The sequence below is a fragment of the Danio rerio genome, chromosome 3 (genome assembly GCF_049306965.1).
Source record: "Danio rerio strain Tuebingen ecotype United States chromosome 3, GRCz12tu, whole genome shotgun sequence".
Lineage (NCBI taxonomy): Eukaryota > Metazoa > Chordata > Actinopteri > Cypriniformes > Danionidae > Danio > Danio rerio.
In genome coordinates, this window is record NC_133178.1 from 11,378,474 (window position 1) to 11,399,959 (window position 21,486).

Below are 21,486 nucleotides of genomic sequence, written 5' to 3' on the forward strand. Positions count from 1 at the left end.
CTGCTGTTCTGACGTCAGCTGCAGATGTGAATGAATGGCGGAAGAAAATAGTTTGTCTTAAAAAAGGATTTTTAGACTCTCCATGTTTGATTTTTTTTTTTATATACATGATTATGCTGTCGAACTGTTGTATAAACGCAATATCACACGATGTGGCTGTATATCGTGACTGGTGGGACACTAAGGCACTATACAGTCATATCGCCCTACTACTCATATGATCTTGCTCATATATATATATATATATATATATATATATATATATATATATATATATATATATATATATATATATATTATAGGTAGGGATAGATAATTTTTTTAATCTAGATTAATCTCGAAATTAATCTTTGAATTATTCTAGATTAAAATGGCTCAATTGAATTCAGAATATGTGTGCTACCCAAATAATAAGTCTTTCAGAACGGGTTTCTCAAGCCAGGTGGCGCATTAGAGCAGGGGCTAATCTCCTGTTTTTAAAATGCATCACAAACAGCTTGAGAAACCGTTCTACTATGATAATTGGTGACGAAAATAAATGATGTTCAATAAGATGTACTTGTGTTTACTTACTGTTTATTCAGTTAAACATGAATTTTAAACTGTAGGCCTACATAAGCTCCAAACAGCGATTTCATACTTGCTTTTGATGTACGTACATAAAGAAAATGCTGCTTCACAAAGCCAAGTTCACAGAGCCCTGACGGTGTGGCAAACATTGAGTATGTTTACATGGGCAACAATACTTTGATACGATTTTAATGATATAAAAAATACTCTGATTAAGAGTCTACCATATAAACAGCGATTTTTGATGACCTTAATCCGACTAAAGTCATTGAACTAAACAGAAATGGAATTACTGAAGTAAACAACGCAATCAAACTATTACCGTCATGTAATATTTTCCGACAAGATCCACATACACGGCTGTCAGTAAAGGACTGCATACACACACGCATACACACATACAAACACACACACAAACACACACATCGCGAAATGCGGAAGTTTTTTTTCTTTCCATTTGGCGAGCATTATTATATTCCATAACACTCTCACCAGTCCTTACTCCTTATTTGCGTCTAATACCCCAGTTTGTCACAGGCGCATGAATAAAACGTTCATGAGTTAAAGTGAAACTGCCGAACTGTAGTTAAAGTCAGGCATCCTGCAGATTGAATACAGAAGGGCACTTTTTTATTAGACAGCTTACCGGTCAGGTATACATCCGCACTAAAATATTAAGGTAAAAAAAAATCATAGCTTGCGCAGCATAGACTCAGCTCCCAAACCAACTTTGAAACGATAACGGCCCATCACTAATATATATATATATATATATATATATATATATATATATATATATATATATTGCTAAATGTTGTTTCAATCCTCTGAAATTTGTAAAAACTAATAAGTTAATTCCTTAATGTTGTCACAACACAAATCGATTAAGTTAACTTAATAATTTTTACAAATTTAAGTGGATTGAAGATAAAACAATTAAGCTGTTACCAAAAAAACTTTTATTAAATAAAAATAATTGTGTTAATTCAACTCATATTTAAATAAGTAGTTTGAACAAGTCATTTTTGAGTGTATATATCTGTGCAATGTGTCTGTAGGAAAAGTCACTCTCACCTTTAAAAAAAAAAAAAGATTAAAAATCCTTCATAATCCAAGCTACACAATAAAGTACACGAGGTAATATGAAGCAGCTGTTTCCGTTCAGGTGTGGCCTCTACAGTTTTTATAAGAATAATCTCTAATGATATCTCTGATGAATAAAGTCTGTCTGCGAGATTAGGATTATCCCTCTACAGTGTGTTGTCCAGGGGAAAACTATATGACGCACAGTTTCACAGAGCAGTCAAGTAGATTCAATGGGTTCCAGCTGAAGCCTGAAGAGTTTTAAGAATTTGCGTCAATACGTTTCACACCCTTGAATTTGAATCGATCATTTATTCGATTTTTGTTGTTGTTTTTGTTTACAGTGAGTATGCAAACAAAAATGTGGAGGGAGTGACATTGGCTGGTAAATAGAACCATACAGTAGATATGTATATACATAGATGCCACTTTTGACCGCTCCAGATGCATCGACACATACTGTATGTCATCTTGAAATGGTCAATATGCTGTCATGTGCAGGAAAAATCAATGACTTTTATTTGTATTTGTGTAACTTTTATTCTTACTCTATGGTGTCTTTTGAATGCCAAGTTAGCTGATACCAGTATTTCCAGGGTCATGTTGTTTCTGTACAATTAATATATAGCTTTATCTACATGTATGTGTAGTAGAGGGGCTTGTTTGCTCAGTCGTTGGCACTGTTGCCTCACAGCAAGAAGGTCGCTGGTTCGAGTCCCGGCATGGATCAGTTGGCATTTCTGTGTGGAGTTAGCATTTTCTCTCGCATGGGTTTTCTCCGGGTGCTCTGCTTCCCCCCACAGTCCAAAGACATGCACTATAGGGGAATTGGTTAAACAAAATTGGCCATTATGTATGAATGTGAGAGTGTATGGGTGATTCCCATTACTTGGTTGTGGTTGGAAAGGCATCCGCTGTGTAAATCATATGCAAGAATAGTTGGTGGTTCATTCCGCTGTAGGGACCCCTGATAAATAAGACACTAAGCTGAAGGAAAATTAGTGAATGTGTAGTACAACATTTCAGAGAAGATGGAGTTTAAATTAAACCTGGAAATCCAACAATGGACTCTGATTGGACAAGGGAAAAAATAGCTACTATTTTTCTTTGAGAGAGATTTGAGTTGGGTTGAAAAATTGGACTTGGCAACCCTGATGATACCTTTATTGTCAAAGAATCATAACATTTAAAGTAAAATTAAAAAAAATCACAAAAAACAAATGTGTAGAAAACAATGTTTTAATGAGAAATTATACAACCAAATTGGTAAAACCAAATAAAATCGTCTGAGTTGGGACAGGAGACCAAATTAATTACGTTATTTGTGGATGCTACTTATAATTGGGCGGAGCCAAAGATGACTGCTTACTGATTGGTATAAATTTCTGCAGTGCATTATGACTAATGTAGCCTTTCTGCATGCAATTCTGCTTATAAATATTCATTCATTCGTTTTCTTTTCGACTTAGTCCCTTTATTAATCCTCGGTCGCCACAGCAGAATGAACCGCCAACTTATCCAGCACGTTTTTACGCAGCAGATGCCCTTCCAGCCACAACCCATCTCTGGGAAACATCCACACACACACTCTTTCACACTCATACACTACGGACAATTTAGCTTACCCAATTCACCTGTACCGCATGTCTTTGGACTGTAGAGGGAAACCGGAGCACCCGGAAACCCACGTGAACGCAGGGAGAACATGCAAACTCCACACAGAAACGCCAACTGAGCCGAGGCTAGACCCAGCGACCTTCTTGCTGTAAAGCAACAGCACTACCTACTGCGCCACTGCTTCTAAATATATATATTGAAAAAATAACTTTAAATTCATAGAAACAAATGAGTTCAGTAAAAGCACATACTGTACAATAGAAACAAGTTTTCTGTTAATGTTCTAGTCAATGGAGCCCAGTGGTAGAAAGAGTACTGAAAAATCGTACTTAAGTAAAAGTACCATTAGTTGCTTAAAAATGTAGTGCGAGTAAAGGTATCTGTTGTAAGTATTACTCGAAGTATGAGTAAAAAGATTTAGACCTTTCAAAAGTACTCAAGAGTGGTGAGAATTACACTGTAAAAAGCGGATGCATTTACATGTAATTTGTGGATGTGTGTAAATGTAATATTCTGTAGTGCATTAAGGTATTGCCCAGCAGGCACACAATGTCATTAGACGTTAATATTAGGTTAGATTTAGGTTGTGATGTCAGGTGACAAAATTTCAATGTCTAGCCAGTGTCTAGGGACAACGTTATTTTGATGTCCAATATCGATATCAAATGATGATGATGATATTTGGTTGATTTTAGATTGTCTAAGAAAGTGACTAAAAGCCAACATCTTAAACCAACTTCATATTGACGTCAAATACTGATATTTATTTGTCAGGTATGGCAACCAAAATCCAACATCTGATAGACGTCATAGTGGTAATGGCCACACAAAAGTCAAGCTGTAACATAATCAGACGTTGATTTTAGGTTGGACATTGGACATTGACGCCGGCCTGACTTTACGTTCTGACAATAAACTGATTTTCATTTCCAAACAAAATGCAGAGTCACCACGACTTTGGGGTACAACGTTAATCTGACGTCATGTTGACATCTTGTGCCTGCTGGGTGTTTAAGGCTATTTCGATTATCATACAGTAAACATCCGTCCCCATAGACAAGAAAAAATAAAGTAGTGACTGCAAGTTGAAGGAAAGTACTAGTGGAGTAAAAGTACTGATACAGCACTAAAAAATTTACTCAAGGGAAAGTAGAAGTACACATATTTAAAACTACTTAGTGAATTACAATTCCTGAGAAAAGCTACTAAATTACAGTGATTTGAGTGTTTGTCATTTGTTACGTTACAGCATTGATGGCCTTTATAAAATCGGCAAAAATAAGTTCCAACAATTTTCCGTGAAGTTTTAACATTACCAGCAAATTGTTTTGATTTTGCTGTCTGTGAACAGTGCTTTTTTTAGTTCACCATAAATTTCTGTTATTATTATGGTAATTTTCAGCCATCACTGTGAACCGTCAAAGCCAAATAACAAGAAGCACAATCAAGTTGGCCTAGAGTAAAACTGCATTGCACAAAAACATTGTGTTCATGATTATGACAATAAAATGTAGCAAAATAATATTGAAAAGTATTACAGTTTGCATAATCAATCAACAAAACAAGCTATCTAAAAATAGGTGCAAGCTAACAACACAAATTAAAATTACAAAGGGTCTCGTTCTTCCTTCTGTTTAAAATAAAGAGCAATTTAAAAGATGACCCTGATGACACAATGCTATGAATTTTTCCCAAAATCCAATTTGATCTCAAGCTCATCTAAAGCGACCATTAGAAAGCAACCATTAGAAAGCAATGCTTTTAACCTATTGACCTTATTCTAAAATGCGGAAGTGCGCCTGTTTTCGCGATTGTCTTAGAACTTCCGATTCAGTCGCCTATGGGAGAAATGACTAGGAATAATAAACGGCAGAAAACGTTCAAAATACTCGCTCTACAAACAAATGTTTGCATGACTATACAGACCAAGTAGAATAATATAATAAGAAAATATCAAATTGCAACATCAAGCAGCGTAATGAGCAGTTTTCAACGTCAAAAAATGAATGGAAGTGAATGAGACCGGAAGTCTCAAGCCAAAAAGATTCAAATGGCAGCGCCCGCTCGTCGGCGGAGAATAAGGTGAATAGGACCAAAAATGAGTTGGAACTATTATTATATCTGTTAACATCACCCACAAAAAAAATACTATAGCAATGCTTGGTAATAGTGTTTTTGAAGCATACCTTAGTAAAGTATTTAGATCAATTGTTGAAGTAATTCTGTAGTTGCTATCTACAGTAATAAACAAATGCCCCAATAATACTGTATTAAGATTTCCACAACTATACATTACATTATTCTGCATGATTTCTCATAGTAAAAACTAAAGCATACTACAGTGTTTATTACAGCAAGTCAGTTCCCTATTGCTAATAATGCAGTGTACTGTAGAATTCATTAACAAAGTGTTGTAAATACTATAATACAGTATACCATACTTTACTGTAGTATTTTTACATGTAGGCACAGTCTGACATTTCCTGAGAGAGCAGTATTGACAGATTACATTCCCTCTAACGCTGATTACATAAAGCAGTTTCCATTAATGACCTCTAGCGACACCGAGTTTGACTATCACATTACTGAAAGTATGCAGTATGCTTTGCATGCAGATTGGCAGGATTACCTAATGCATTTGCCTAAAATGTGTAGTACTCTACCACATGGTAATGTACCCTGAATTTATTAGGGGCTCACAACCTAAAAAATGTGCTCCGCTTATACATTTAAGCAACAACATGCAACATGGCGAAGTCAAGTGACAATATAATTTCCATTTTAAATTCCATGTGAACATGAAAATTAACCGGAATATTAACCCTTTGATGCACTACATGGGTCTAAAGTGACCCGTCTAAGCTTATTTTTTCTATTTCTATTTTATAGTTTGTGCAACAAAGGATTAAGTAGGGGCGGGGCTTTGTATTGTGGATCATTCTCTTGTCGATAAGAGGGGCGCGGTTACAGGTCCTGTGAATTGCTTTGAAATTTGCATTTTTATTCTATGTTTGACGTAATGTTAACCAAAACACAAAGAGAAGGTGGAACATAAAGTAGCTCCTCCTCTTTTTAAAAAAACAGCCAATAGTGCTTTGTTTTGTTTCAGTGGTTGAGCTCAAGTGAATCAAATGGGAAGCATCTTGAAGGAGGCGGGGCATGTCAGATACTAGAGAGCATTTGATTGGTCACAATTTGATGAGATACTGAAGTATGAGGTAACATGAATTAAACCTTTGATTCATTTAGGCGAGGGGTGCCCAAACTTGGTCGTGTTGGCAAGTGTATCTGTCTGCGGACTGCAAGACAGGGGCATAAGCAGGGCTGTGCCCGGTCAGTACCTGGATGGGAGACCACATGGGAAAGCTAGGTTGCTGCTGGAAGTGGTGTTAGTGAGGCCAGCAGGGGGTGCTCAACCTGTGGTCTGTGTGGGTCCTAATGCCCCAGTATAGTGACAGGGACTCTATACTGTTCAGTGAGCGCCGTCTTTCGGATGAGACGTTAAACCGAGGTCCTGACTCTCTGTGGTCATTAAAAATCCCAGGATGTTCTTCGAAAAAGAGTAGAGGTTTAACCTTGACATCCTGGCCAAATCTGCCCATTGGCCTCTTTCCATGATGGCCTCCTAACCCTACTTATATCGTAACTGGCTTCATCACTCTGTCTCCTTTCCACCAATCAGCTGGTGTGTGATGTCCAGGTGGATACTGCACACTGGTGGTGGATGAGGAGATTCCCTCCCATTGTGTGTAAAGCGCTTTGAGTGTCCAGAAGAGCGCTATAAAAATGTAAGGGATTATTATTATTTTTATAAACATGAAGGGGTGTAACTTGTTGGAAGTTTGAGAGGCGTAACTTGCAGTTATCAAGATTCCATGTGAGATGTCACACCGAGATGTTGTTAGCAAGATGGCGGAACAGCGAACACTTTCATCAAATGCTTTCATGTTTTCTCCAAATTTATCCACAATCAATTAATTTGATATAATAATATACTCATTCATTTGGCAACTCCACTCGCTGACTTCTTCATCCATTTTGACATGACAGTTAGCCTACTCTGCGTCGCACCCCTGTAGTTGCAAGTAACAGTACAATGGCAAGCGCGTCAAATATCAAAGCATCCACAACTCATGGCTGTTCTTTAAAAACTGTGATGGTTGGGGAAGGTGTAGACGTTAATAACTGTGATGGTTGGGTTAGGCGTAGGTATAGACATTAATAACAGTGAGGAATCTGTTAAGGTTTGGGGACGGTTTAGACATTAATAATAATGAGGATTGGGTTTAGGTTTGAGAAAGGTGTAGACATTAGCCCCTTTCACACAGTGATACCGGTAAATATCTGGAAAATTACCGGAACGACATTACCGGTAAGTAAAAAAAAAAAAAAGCGCTGTTCACACAGGCAAGGACGTTACATAATTTTTCCGGAAAAGACCGTTCACACATCCACTCCAAAATTCTAAAGTTGAAATCTGACATCATTAACCAGAAATCACCTCTAAACGGCTGCACTTGTACCAACTCTGTGGACGGATGAGTATAGTGAACAAATTATATGAAAACATATAGAGGAACACTTTCGCATGTCGAGATATACATAATGTGTTTGTGCTGGCGCTCACCAGCTGCTTCACGTGCTCACATGTCAGAGCTTTAAGGTAAACAAACAACGGCTGATCATAAGCTTTTTATCGATAATTTTTAACACAGTTGGCAATAAGGAGCATAAAAATATTATCTGACTTACATCTAGCAGCTATGTCTGGAAAAATATTCAAAGGCTTTTATTTTCATAAACCATGAAGACGTGAATGCGTCTGCGTTCATACAGCGCAGCACTCTGGCAAATTACCAGTAATGTTACAACTTCTCTTTCCGGAAAATTGATGAAACTAACTTACCGGTATTTTCAAAAAGGGCCTGTTCACACATACTGTACAAATTGCCGATAATTTTCTGAAAAGATCTGTATGTGTGAAAGAGGCTAGTAATAACTATGATGGCTGGGGTTAGGATTGAGGTTGATGGAGACGTTATTAACTATGATGGTTGGTTTTAGATGTGGAGTAGGTGTAAACGTTAATAACTGATGTACAGTGCCATCTTGCCGACAATAGAGTTTTGACACGTGGGTCTCCATAACTTTAAGTTACGCCTCAAACATACTACAAGTTACACCCCTTCATACAACCGTCTTGCAGTTTGTAGAGCCAGTATCCTGCATATTTTAGCTCCAACTTCCTTCAACACACCTGCCTGAAAGTTTCTAGTATACCAAGTAAAAGCTTGATTAGTTGGTTCAGGTGTGTCTGATTGGAGTTGGAAACTCTGCAAGACACCGGCCCTCCAGGACCGAGTTAGGGCACCCTAATTTAGGCGGAGGTGACAAACTACAAGCTTTACATGTTTATTTATTCTAAACGCAAATTAGCCACTGCTTTGGTGCACTAGCATAAAAATATGAAAAAATAACTATACTACATCTAAAAAAACTAATGGGACCTGAAATCGTCAGGCTGACGTCAAGAACCATCACTTAAAATAGTCAGTCTTTGATTAAAGCTTAAAAAACAAACATGTATTAATCATGGAAAAATTGTTCACCTAAACAACAACAACGTCCGCTAGCAAAACAAACATCATATCGTGATTTCACATGGACTTTAAATATTTACTATGGCATCTTCCACTGTTTTGTTTCACTTTTTTAACAGGATTGACTGTAGTTTACAATATACACGCTGTAATAAGCTAGTGCAAACATACAGTAACTTGAGCGTCTATGTTTCCCAGCATGCACCCGCCCAGCATCCATAATCACCTCAGCAGCTGCTTCTGTATGCTGCGTTTGCACTGCTGTGCTCCAGTTGGCTTTCTAATAGTTATCTTCTGATAGCTTTACTCCAGAGTCCAGCCAATTGGCATCATGAAAGCTGTCAACACTACAGTCGGCGTCTGCATACCACCAGCCAGGCTTTAAACCACTCTCTTAATTATAACAGCTCAATACGTACCGCTGTTGACCACCAGGGGGCAAAGAGAGAGCGGATGAGGATGAAGCTGTCCACTCGCACTATGAAATGCCGGCCTGTTTTACCCAGCAACTTTTTTCCCGAAAAGCACCTAACAAATTTAGCAATTCTTAACTTTCATTTGGCTACTTCTTAAGCCTTCTTTTTAAAAAGTGACCCAAAAGAGCAGTGGCTGCAGGCTTCACGCAGTAGAGTAAACTGCTATCTCAGATTGTTTTTCATTACTGGTAATTTACTGATATTTGTTAAAATGTATTTAATTGTTGGTAATTTAGGTAGCAATACATTCCAATAGTGCTATAACTGTTGTCACTTTCACAAATGTGTTAATTTCACAAGTTAAAATAGTTGGCAACACTAATTTTGACAGACTCAGACTAACCCAGCGTTGAAGACTCTTTTTTCACCATAAATTTGAATTACACCTTTATCCTAACTGTTGGATTTGTGCGTATTTGACTCAGTGTTGTGTTACAACAATCCAGCTTCCCTAAAGTTTCCAGGAGTCTCTAACTACCATACATTTATTTGAATACATTTTAAAGATGCATCTGTTTAGAGACACAATGCTGCCTATGAAAATCTTTAAAGAAAGAGATTTTTTTGTTATGTAAACATCTAAACCTTTTCCCCCAATCTGATATTTCCAAAGAGGCATTACAGATTTCTCCAGAAGAAACATTGCAAATTTTAATTGTCAATAAACAGACAAAGTCATTTGTGGGTTCAGAAATTTCAATTTTAATGAAACAACATGAATTGCAATATAATGTGAACATAACATAGCGCATTATTGTGACCCAATTCAAAAGTATGCAAATGATTTAATCAGGCAGCAGAGAATATGTATTTTTATGAAAGCACAAATTCGCCATGTAATTAAAGACTGGCAATTTGAAGTCAAACAGCATGGCAATACACAAATGTCCCTTCAAATTTGCATTAATATTAGGTGAGATTTTACGCAGTATGGTACAATTTGGTTTTTTAGTAACCACAAGATTTCTTGATTAATTTGACCTCTTTAATCTCCCGAAACAGGGCATTAAAAATTGTAGGAGAAAATTGTAGTTTATCCTCTGTAAATTGATAGACTGGAGACAAAATCAGCATTACACACAAACATGCACTAGCAAGATGTTTTACCCCAAAAAAAGTTAAGAAGAAATCTTTTGGCATAAAAACCACATTGTTCACGTGTCTTTTACAATTGATTTTAACATGACACTCATTCATTAATTTCCAAATTAGAATAAAATGTTGCATTCTACGTCTTTGTGAATGATTAGTCATTTCTGTATGATTTTTTTCTAAACAATTTTTTTTCAGTATGTGATGTGCACCTTTAATACAAAAATCTTCCAAATGCATAAACGTAGATGTATTTGGTCATGCAAAACTTGACTTCAGAGCTATAGGGATTTTTATAAATAACTGGTACAGGAGCTACACTAGGAGTGTCCAAAGCCTCGTTTCTCATCAGCTTTTATTTTGCTTCGTCAGCTTTCAGCTTTACTTTTTATATATACTTTAGCTTATCCATGAACATGATTTCTGCAGGAGTCTTGTGAGATGTAATGAATACCACAACTCCTGTGATTCCACTCTCAGTCGCTGCGTCATCGAACTATGTCTTTGTGTGTTGTGAATACGCACCCTCTGTCAGCGAAAATTTAACATTGTACCTTTAAGGTATAGTTTCATGAATATTTTTTCATGCATAATGCTGAGTTCACACCAAATTTGAATTTAGGTTTTTGCCCAAGTAGACTGCAAAGTCAATGTAAATGCACAAATAAAGGCAAATTTCCACTGAGTTTGATAGTATCTAGATGCAGCCTTGATTATGCAAGCTTAAACTGCAATTCTTGGACCTGCAATGTCAGACACAATGTTCTCTATGGAGCTAGTGATGTCTCTGTGAGGGGTTGGGGTAGGGTTCATTTCTACTTCTACGTTGAGTGCACGCATATGGTCCAGCACAGCCTTTACGGAGTCACGACCATCAGCATCAACGCTTGCCATTCACTTTGAAAAGGTGGTGTCAAGCATTGCCTAACTGAATTGTGGGTCCGTCTGTGCAGTTTCAGCGGCGTTGCTTGCTGCAGAAGTTGGGAATTCCTTAATGTTTCAAGCTGCAATAGATGTGTCAGCCAATCGGATCGCTTTATGCAAGTTACCCAGCTCAGTAGCTGATTGTAAATTTGTTTCATTAGCTGATGCTATGATAATCGCGTCAGCCACAACTTCAGACACACCCTCTGCCAAACGTTGACGCTGAAGCCCCGTGTAAAGCCTGATTTATACTTCTGCGTCAAGTGACCGGCGTAACCCACGGCGCATGCAACGCATGTGGCTGTGCATTTATACTTCTGCACGCTGTCTCTGTCGGTCTGCATTAACACTTCCGAAACACTAGTGGGCAGTGAGGTGTAAATGTTCCTCTGTGTCGAGTTTCTTCGCTGCTGTTTTGCTTTTCCTGAACACTTCCGGGATGTACAAGTGGCTCAAACTCGCTCATTTTGAGGCAGGAACCGGCGGACGTGCAACAACTTTAACTATGAGGTAAACACAAAACAAAACTTTCAATCCGGAGTTCCTTCACTGGACTCCACACTTGTAAACAATCGCTCGCGCCATTTGCGCGGCTCTCGGTCCCGCCCAGACTCGTCAGCGCTACCCAGCCGACCAATCACAGAGCTTACGCTACGCGTCGTTGTGACATGTAGTTACATTTTTTGAGAGGTGCACGTCAGTGACGGCGACGGCCACGGCGAAGGGCTATGCGTCAGCGCCGTAGCATACGCCGGCGTTTGACGCAGAAGTATAAATCAGCCTTAAATCGGGCGTTGCATAGCCCTCACCATGGCTAATACTTCCTCCGACACTGACGCGCACCTCTCAAAAAATGTAACTTCACATCGCAACGATGAGTAGCACAAGCTCTGTGATTGGTCGGCTTGGTAGCTGGTACAAATGTAGGTGGTTCTAAGAGCCATGAGCACGATGAAGCGATTGTTACAAGGGTCGAGTCCCATGGAGGAGCTCCAGATGGAAACTTTTGTTTTGTTTTTACCTCATGATTAAAGTTGTTACGCGTCCGCTGGTTCCCATCTCGGAATGAGCAAAATTTAGCTACTTGTACATTAAGGTAGCATTTAGAAAAACAAAACGCATGCGAAGAAACTCGACTCAGAGGAACATTTAAACCTACTGCCAGCTAGCAAGAAATAACAAATGTTATTGCAGAATCAAACAAACAGCATGCAGAAGTATAATGCACGACTACGCGCAAAGCATCACTCGATGTGAAAGTATATAAATAAGCCTTTAGGGGTGGGGTTAGTTGTGCGCATTAAATAGTATTGCATGCAGCTCAGATTGTATCTGCTCCAGGTCTGCATCCAGACCCCTCTCGACACGTTTGCCTTGAAAATAGAGATTTAAAATTCACCTCTTCTGTGCAAGTTTAAGGAATTCAACTGTGAAAAACATCCCGTGAGTAAACTAGAGCAAGTGACTCGATGCTTCTCCTTTGATGTGAACCCAGCATTACACGTTTGCAGAAAAGAGCTTGCTTCTACATCACAAAATCAGGTGAATCTTGTCTAGACAGCACTTTGACCTTTCAAGAGCAAGACTGGACACCCCCGAGCTTGACTCTCATTTTTTGGATACTATCAGGGTGTGATAGAGGGGCTTCACAATAATGTGCAGGTAAAGCGAGCTGTCTATGAGGTACTCAGATGCTCTACGCTGCAGATCCGCCTCCAGCAGAAAGTCTCCCGCTTCTTCGGTGCTCTGGTGGAAGTTGTAGACGTGACGGACCACCACCTTTCCCTGCTTCCGGGCTGAAACGATGACAGTCTTTTGAAAGCTGACACCAGCAAAGTCTGGGCTTGAAGTAGCCGGAGTGACGATGATCCGAGGACGGCCTGCATCAGTACGAGTCAGCAGCATGGATCCCTGCTCTGGATAAGAGGATCGCACGCTGAGAGGAAGCCAACGTGGAGAGAAAAGAGCGTTCCACGTTATGCGTTTGCTAACATCATGGCCACTCGGTCCAAGTTGAGTCTGAAAACTGAAGCTTCGGTCGTCCCTTGTAGGGTTGTTGATCACCCATGGTGAGCCCCATGACAGTGACAGGTAGTTTCGGGGCGTAAACAGGCTGCAGTTTACATCATAGTACTTTGCGAGCTGGATTGGCGAAGCTGCGTGGAATTGGAAGGCCAGAAAAAGCAGGTCGCGTACAGATTCGTAATATTTCAACATCAGTGGAGACTTCTTCTGAAGGTGGAACAGGTTTTGTGGAGATATCATGGCGTAGCGTATTGCCTTGAGTGCGTTCTCGGCTGTCTCATCTGAAGGCTGGTTTTGGTTGATCCATGCTTCCAGGGCTTCATACAGCTCCAGTTCGCTTTGCAGAACCAGATCTGAGCGCTGCAGCAAAGACAGCAGCAGTTCTCCACTCACCGAGCTCCATTCGGCACTCTGTAAAACCGACGACAGGTTCCAGGACAGATACTGCAGGCAGCTGTTCTGTAGGGTCACATCGCCGATTTGGGTGGCGTATTGGTACCAGGCCACAACGTGACCCGCAGGGGAATCGCTGGACAGGTGCTGAGTCATGTATTGGGTCAGGCCCTGCTGCAGATCCCACACGTGATACTTGGTGGCCAGCTTGTGTAAAGGGATGGCCTGATTCAGACGCACTGTGATGTCTCCACAGTATAAGTACCTGCAGGGAAAGAGGTCAAGTTGTTAAAAAAATTTTTTCAAGGTTATCTAAAGCAAAGCATTCAAGGGACTGTCCTGGAACGTACCCTCCAAAGTTTGCAACAAATGAAAACGTCATACCTGAATAGGCTAAATGGTGCAATAACAGACTTTTTCTACATTCTTCAGGGTAAAATCTGGAAAAATTCCATTGTGTACTTGTAGATTATGACCTGTTTTATATATTTATAAAACAGGTCATAATCTACAAGTACACAATGAAAGAAAGAGAACACTTAAACAACACAATGTAAGTCCAAGTGTCACCTTTATTTTTTTGAGCAATTTATTCTATTACGGACCACACTCGTTGTGGAAATTATTGTTTGAATACTATATGTGGTTTTAATTTCCAGACAAAGTATAAGATTGACATAAAATATTACATTTAAATAGCATTTTACCTATTTTTGCCAAATTGTGTTAATTTAATAAAAAATGTCAATTAATATTATATATATTTTTTTATCTGACATAACATGATGGCTAGTTATAGGACAGACAGACAGACAGACAGACAGACAGACAGACAGACAGACAGACAGACAGATAGATAGATAGATAGATAGATAGATAGATAGATAGATAGATAGATAGATAGATAGATAGATAGATAGATAGATAGATAGATAGATAGATAGATAGATAGATAGATAGATAGAGATAAAGACGGACGGACGGACGGACGGACGGACAGACAGACAGACAGACAGCTAGATAGATAGATAGATAGATAGATAGATAGATAGATAGATAGATAGATAGATAGATAGATAGATAGATAGATAGATAGATAGATAGATAGATAGATAGATAGATAGATAGAACTATGAACATTTTAGCTTGTTATAAATATTATATTATGGACCATATTGATTGTGGAAATGTACAAAATCTACAAATAAAAAATATAACAGCTTTTTTTTTTAAATACAATGCTGAAATATGGAGAAAAAAAGCTTTTATCATAATTCTGTGTAATGTAAACATTAATTCTGACTTGTATTTGTAGAATCATATAAAATACTGTGATCATACTAAATTTTAACAAATGCTTTCAGGATTTTGTGGTCGATATAAGTTTCAAATAATTTACAAATAATTGCCATCTCCAGTACAAACCCACAATGAGCAACAGCTTATTTTACTGTCTACCAAAGTCAACTAAAGGGAAAAAGGATTACATCATATGCTCCCAGTTAGTGGTATGCTATGGCCTATTGATTATAGATTTAGGCAGCTAACTAAAAGGTTGTATGTTCAAGGGTAATGCATGCAACGCGTCTCCTCAACCCCAGGCTGCTCCATTAGGTTATCATTGTAGTTTGTAAATCCCTTTAGATTAAACAAATATTATCTAAAGGACCTGTCCTAACCTTGGCTCTATTTGTTTACCTTATTTTTTATATTAATTTCAGAAATAGTACTGAATAATATGCAAATGTGTATGTAATTTATTTAAGTTTAGTTTGTAAAGTAATATTTTTCTGTCTTTCAGAAGACTTATTAAATGAAAGAGTTGTTTTGTTTACCAAACAATTGGTTCTAATTGGTTTTGCCTTAAGCAAGAGTTTAAAAGTTACTATTTTTAATTTAATGTGCACTAAAAAAAGGATTCATTGGATTTACCAGGTTTTTAGGGTAAGTGGTTGCAAACTATATGGGCTGAATTTAAATAAATTAAATTCAGCCTATTTAAATTGTTTGCAGCCACTTACCTTTAAAAACATGTACACCCAATGAATCTTTTTTCAGTGTGGTAAAAAAATAGCAATAAAATGTCTGTCATTTTTGCATAGTAAGTTACAGTATTAAAGTAAAAAAAAAAAAAAAAAAAAAAAAATATATATATATATATATATATATATATATATATATATATATATATATATATATATATATATATATATATATATATATATATATATATTTATTTATTTATTAGTAATAATTTAATATGGTATATTTTTGGTTACTATATTCCCAAACTCATTCTGTATAATATATATATATATATATATATATATATATATATATATATATATATATATATATATATATATATATATATATATATATAATTTTTTATTTTATTATTATTTTTTTAAATTCTAAATAGCAAAATGGCTCACCTAACGAACTTCTCAAAGACGGCAGCGCAGTCTGAAGTCTCTTTGAGGACCATGGCGGTGGAGTTACGGGTCTGCAGGAGCTCATCAAACACGTCACTCTGCAAAGTCAACACCAGCGAATGCACCTGGATCACCTTCACCTCATCCGTGTTGACGGTCTGAACGCGCAAGACCACATCGCTGCCGTTTCCCTGGGTCAGCAGAGCCTCCATGCGCTGCACCAGTGCCATTGAGTGGTTCAGTGTGGTGGCCGTGTTGTCGAGTAGAACATCCGGCTTTAATGCTGCTACAGGAGATACAGAAGATAGACATCATGTAAAAATGCTGGATTACACACAATTCCTTCATGTTATCTCAACACAAATCTATTAAGTTGACGTCATTGTTTTTACAAATTTAAGTGGATTGAACCATTAAGTTGTCCCCAAGAAAAAAAACTTTTATGGAAAAAATAGAAAAAAGAAAAAAGAAGTAGTTTGAACTAACAACAAAAGTCATTTTTGAGTGTAGAAATAGGTACAAAAGCTGTGACTGGAGTGATAACCTTTCAAAAGATTCATTTATTTGCCACTAATATCTATCTTTAGAGGGATAGTTCACCCCAGAAATGCAAATTTAAGAACTATTTACTCACATTTAAGTGTTTCCAAACCTTTATGAGTTCCTTTCTTCTGTTGAACACAAGAGAAGATACTTTGAAGAAAGTTGAAAACCTGTAACCATTCACTTTTATAGCAGGAAAAATAAATACTATGTAAGTCAATGGTTAAAGGTTTGCAACATTTTTTTAAATATCTTCTTTTGTGTTTAACAGAACAAATAACCCCATAAAGGTTTGAAACAAGTAAATGATGTGTAAATGAGGACACAATTGTAATTTTTGGGTGAATTATCCCTTTTAAAGATAAATGTGGTTCCTTTAGATATTCATATTAAAGGGATAGTTCATCCAAAACTGAAAGTTCTGTCATCATTTACTCACTGTGTACTCACCATTTACTTGTCACCTGTTTCTCTGTTGTGATTGAGCATAAAAGAAGTTATTTTGAAAAATGCTCCTGAAAACTCTAATCAGATTAAAAAAAAATAGTTTCAAGAGCTCCCACTTAGATATGCTTTGCGTTTATAGCAGGTTTGGCTTGCTGTCCCAGGAGAGAACCCTGAGCTTGGAGATACTTGAGCCCAAGGCTCCCACCTGGTCAATAAGCAATGCATATAAGAGGATCTGAGATCAGGTAGGTATGGAGAGCTTCCCCTTAGAAAAGGGAGGAAAAGGAGGAGCCGGGGTGGAAGGTGGGATTCTTCCAAAACGAAGATAGAGCAATAAGGAGAAAACGATCCATTTATAGTAAACTAGGATTACTCTGATTGGATTATAACTGATTACAGATGAGCAGCCAGTCGTGCTCAATCATATCACATGCTCCTCTCGAAATTAGTTTGTGAAACTTCACTTTTCCTACTGTCAATAGTTACTGGTTTCTAATATTTAAAAAATATCTTCCTTTGTGTTTAACAGGAAAAATAAAATATATTCATTAAGGTCTGAAACCACTTAAAGGAGAATAAATAGTGAGTAAATGTTCATTTTGGGGTGAACTATCCCTTTAATGTGTTATTAAGCATTCTTTAGGTACTAATATATACACTTACTGCAACCTTTATTTCTGAGAGTGAAGATTGTGTTAAAAAAAGAGTCACCCAAGACAGAAAGTGCCTCAAAACTTCCAAAGAATAACTTTGCACTTTCAAAAACAAGAACAATGTACTTTATCAGAGGTTTCAATGTTCCTGCATGCATTTGCGCTGCATATTTTATCAGTTATTGAATGATGAGACAATCACTCATAGTAAGAGACACACAACTGTAGCCACTCTCATTAGTAACTGGTGTTAACATTTAAAGTGCACACTGAAAATATGTTTTCCATCCATCTCTTTTTGCTCTTTCAAGAAATCTAAATCACATCAAATTAAGCATTTGAGAGGTTATGTTGCGTTTCAGCTTCCAGAGGCACTTTCAATGTCAAAAGACCCCGAATTCAGGCTGAGGAAAAAGCGAGGAACGTGCAAGCCTGAATACAAAATCACATAGACCTTGTTAATGAAAGGCTCTGACTGCTGCTCTTGAAGTCATGTGACTCATTCACTTGCACCTGATCAGTTCAGACATTTGAAAAGCTACTGCATTTCCTCTAAACATGGTGAATTTACAGTAAAATGCAACAATACGTCTGTATGAATGTGTAAAGGGGTGGTGAGGGGCCCCTTTACAGTCATTTACTTGTTTAAAACCTGTTATTGAAGGTATCTTTAAAGGGATAGTTCATCCCAGAAATGCTAAATTAATCACTATTTACTCACCTTTAAGTGTTTCCAAACTTTTGTAAGTTTCTTTATTCTGTTGAACACAACTGAGGATGTTTTGAGGGAAGTTGAAAACCTGTAACCATTGACTTCCACAGTAGGAAAAACAAATGCTATGGAAATCAATGTTTACAGGTTTCCAACATTTTTCTAATTATCTTCTTTTTTGTTCAACCAAAAAAAAAGTAAGTCATAAAGGTTTGAAATAAGTAAACGACGAGTAAATTATGACAGAATTGTAATTTTTGGGTGAATTGTCCCTTTTTAAGATAAATGTGGTTCCTTTAGATACAGATATTTACTGTTAAAGGGATTGTTCAGCCAAAACTGAAAATTCTGTCATTATTTACTCACTATTTACTTGTCACCTGCTACTAAATGTACAGTAATATGCAACAATATGTCTGTATAGATGTGTAAAGGGAGACATTTAAAGATACATATCAGGCAAAATGAAACTTCTGCCATCATTTACTTGTTCAAAACCTGGTATTGAAGGTTTTGAAGGTTTTAAAAGACTCTCTTATGTTAAACACAAAAGAAGATACTTTGAAAAATGCTGGAAACCGGTAACTATTGACTTTCATGGTATTTATTTGTTCTACATGGTTACAGGTTTCAAACATTCTTCAAAATATCTTCTTTTGTGTTCAACAGAGGAAAGAAACTCAAGGAGACAGTTGATGGTGAGTAAAAAGCCGGTAAATGTTCATTTTTGAGCGAACTACTCTTTAAAAGCATGTAAAATAAATCATTCTTATTGTATCATTCCTCAAAAAACTATCAAAATGGATAGCTATACAATAAATATTTAACATTTGTGCAGGTCATATCAGGGCTGAATGTTTTGAGATAAACGTTACGTTTTTTAAGAAGTATGTTCTCACATAACATACAAAAGTCACACATCTAAAAATCAAGCAACTATTAAAAAATAAATAAACCTAATTTTCATCTTACCTCCAGCACAAAGCGCAAGACAAAGGCTGGCCAGACAAACCACGACAGGAACACTTCTTCCTCCAGACTTCACCATGTTGTCCTTGTTTCTTTCTATGTGCTTTTTTTCCCCCACTCGGGTCTCTCTATCAGTATGAGCTGCCTGTCCCACACTCTTTATGTAGGACGCTGGCACATAGCTGAGCATCTCGCAGCCTCACGGAGCCCATTGATTGGTGGAATCCGGCTGGGCCGTTGCCATGACGACCGCTTTGATTGTGAGTTGTTTCTCCTCTTTCAATGTTACATGATATTGATCTGCGGCACCGGGCCGTGTGTTTGGACTGTATAGTGGGCGTCTGGAGTGGGATGCTGTCTACACATGGGGGGCTGTTGTTACCAATGTGTTTGGCTGAAATAAAGGAAAACATGAATGTTATTGCACGTTATTGCAGTATGTTGCATTGCACTGAGGAACATCTCAAAACACAAAAATGCACTTTACAATCACTGGATCACGGATAAAGGATCAGCAATTCCACAAAGTTTAACATTTAATCGTGTTTTGTATGACAATTATCATTTAAACAAATATTTTGAACAATTCTCATAAACACATTTAGCACAACATCGGTCTGTAGGCTAAATAAGTAACCAAACATAACAATTGAAATATTTATAAGCTATGTATTTGATAGTTATAAGTTCACAAGCTAATTCCAACCAAGGCTCATTCTAAATCCGTACCCCTATATACATTTTTGGAGAGAGCTAAATAGGTCCCAGGAGCTACATTTTATTTTTTTGCTGTTTTTGTTTTTGCAAGTCCAGCAGAGGTCACTGTGTACTATTGTTTTCAGTGCCATTCGTGCCTTCTGTTCTCACATAAATCCACCAGAGGTCGCTGATGACTGACTGACTTACTGTCTGACCAACCGACCAATCCCCCACCCCTAAACCCAACCAATAGGGTTTTTAAAAGCACAAATTGACCCGCCGACGCCCTTCCCTAAACCCAACTGACTGTTTGATAAAGCAGTGCAGAAAAAGAAAAGATTCTCACATACCACATTCTCACCCTGTTATTTACTCTTATATTTTTTTAGATTTTGATTGTCTTACCTGCTTTCTGGAACCGTTCTTCGCTGGACTCAAACCCTGTTGATGCAGTTAACTCCTCTCTGCTTCTTAAGTCTGCCAATTTACATCTTGAGCTACCGGACAAACTGATGACAGCAGGAAAGCCGTCTATACAGAGCGAGTAGTCATCTGGTAAGAGTGTAAAGGAAAAGTATCATACCGCCCCATAGCGTTTGTTTCAAAGACGAAATGCAGCCATGCGTACTTCTGGTTACATAATTTGCAATCGGAATATAATGAATATAAAAGAAATGTATATAGGGCTACGTTTTCAGAATGAGGCTATAGCCTCATTCACACGAGCGACTCACAGCGGCACAAGTGACTGTTCATTTCAACAGAGTTCCAGCGACCTCCGTCAACACTGCAAAGTCGCTGCTAGTGTGAATAAGGCATAAAGTGTGTCAATTCATAAGCTCATAGGTATGAAAATGTGTGTTTAAGAGGAGGCGTGCCACCAATCCCCACCCCTAAACCCAATCAGCATTAGGGGATGAGCAAATTGTACCATGTAAGAATGGGATTGTGCTATAATGTAGCCTACACAGACTGATGTTGTGCTACCTATGATATGACGAGTTTAATAAAAATTTTGAAGATATATATATATATAAAAAAACACCATTGCATTTTTTTTAATAAAAGCAAGAATTGTGTTTTTTTAACACTAACTCACGTCAATTTGTAAGCTCATAGGTACACAAATGTGATTTTTAAAAGGAGGCTCATCATTGGGGGATGAGAAAATTATACCATGTACAAATAAGATCGCGCAATTTCAAGGTAACAAATTGGTGTGTGTTTTTATTTTTTTTAGATATAATT

General features: G+C 37.5%; 2 protein-coding genes across 5 annotated transcripts in view; both read right to left on the reverse strand.

The window, feature by feature from the left end:
- The window catches only part of LOC141381148 (uncharacterized), a 587,543-nt gene that overhangs the window by 188,263 nt on the left and 377,794 nt on the right, over positions 1-21,486 (reverse strand). The gene's annotated exons all lie outside the window — the stretch shown is intronic.
- Positions 10,025-19,933, reverse strand: btbd17b (BTB (POZ) domain containing 17b). Of its 4 annotated transcripts, none has more exons than XR_012400863.1 (4): positions 19,543-19,933; positions 16,216-16,498; positions 12,430-14,045; positions 10,025-11,850 (listed from the first exon to the last, which is right to left on the reverse strand). XR_012400863.1 is itself a non-coding variant. In XM_021471364.3 (3 exons), exons 1-3 carry the CDS (start codon positions 19,727-19,729, stop codon positions 12,971-12,973), a joined length of 1,548 nt encoding a protein of 515 aa, XP_021327039.3. In that variant the 5' UTR covers positions 19,730-19,933; the 3' UTR covers positions 10,025-12,970. The 4 variants fall into 4 exon arrangements, 2 of the variants coding, with proteins under 2 accessions (XP_021327039.3, XP_021327040.3); XR_012400862.1 differs by having other exon boundaries at positions 16,216-16,501; XM_021471364.3 differs by having other exon boundaries at positions 10,025-14,045; positions 16,216-16,501.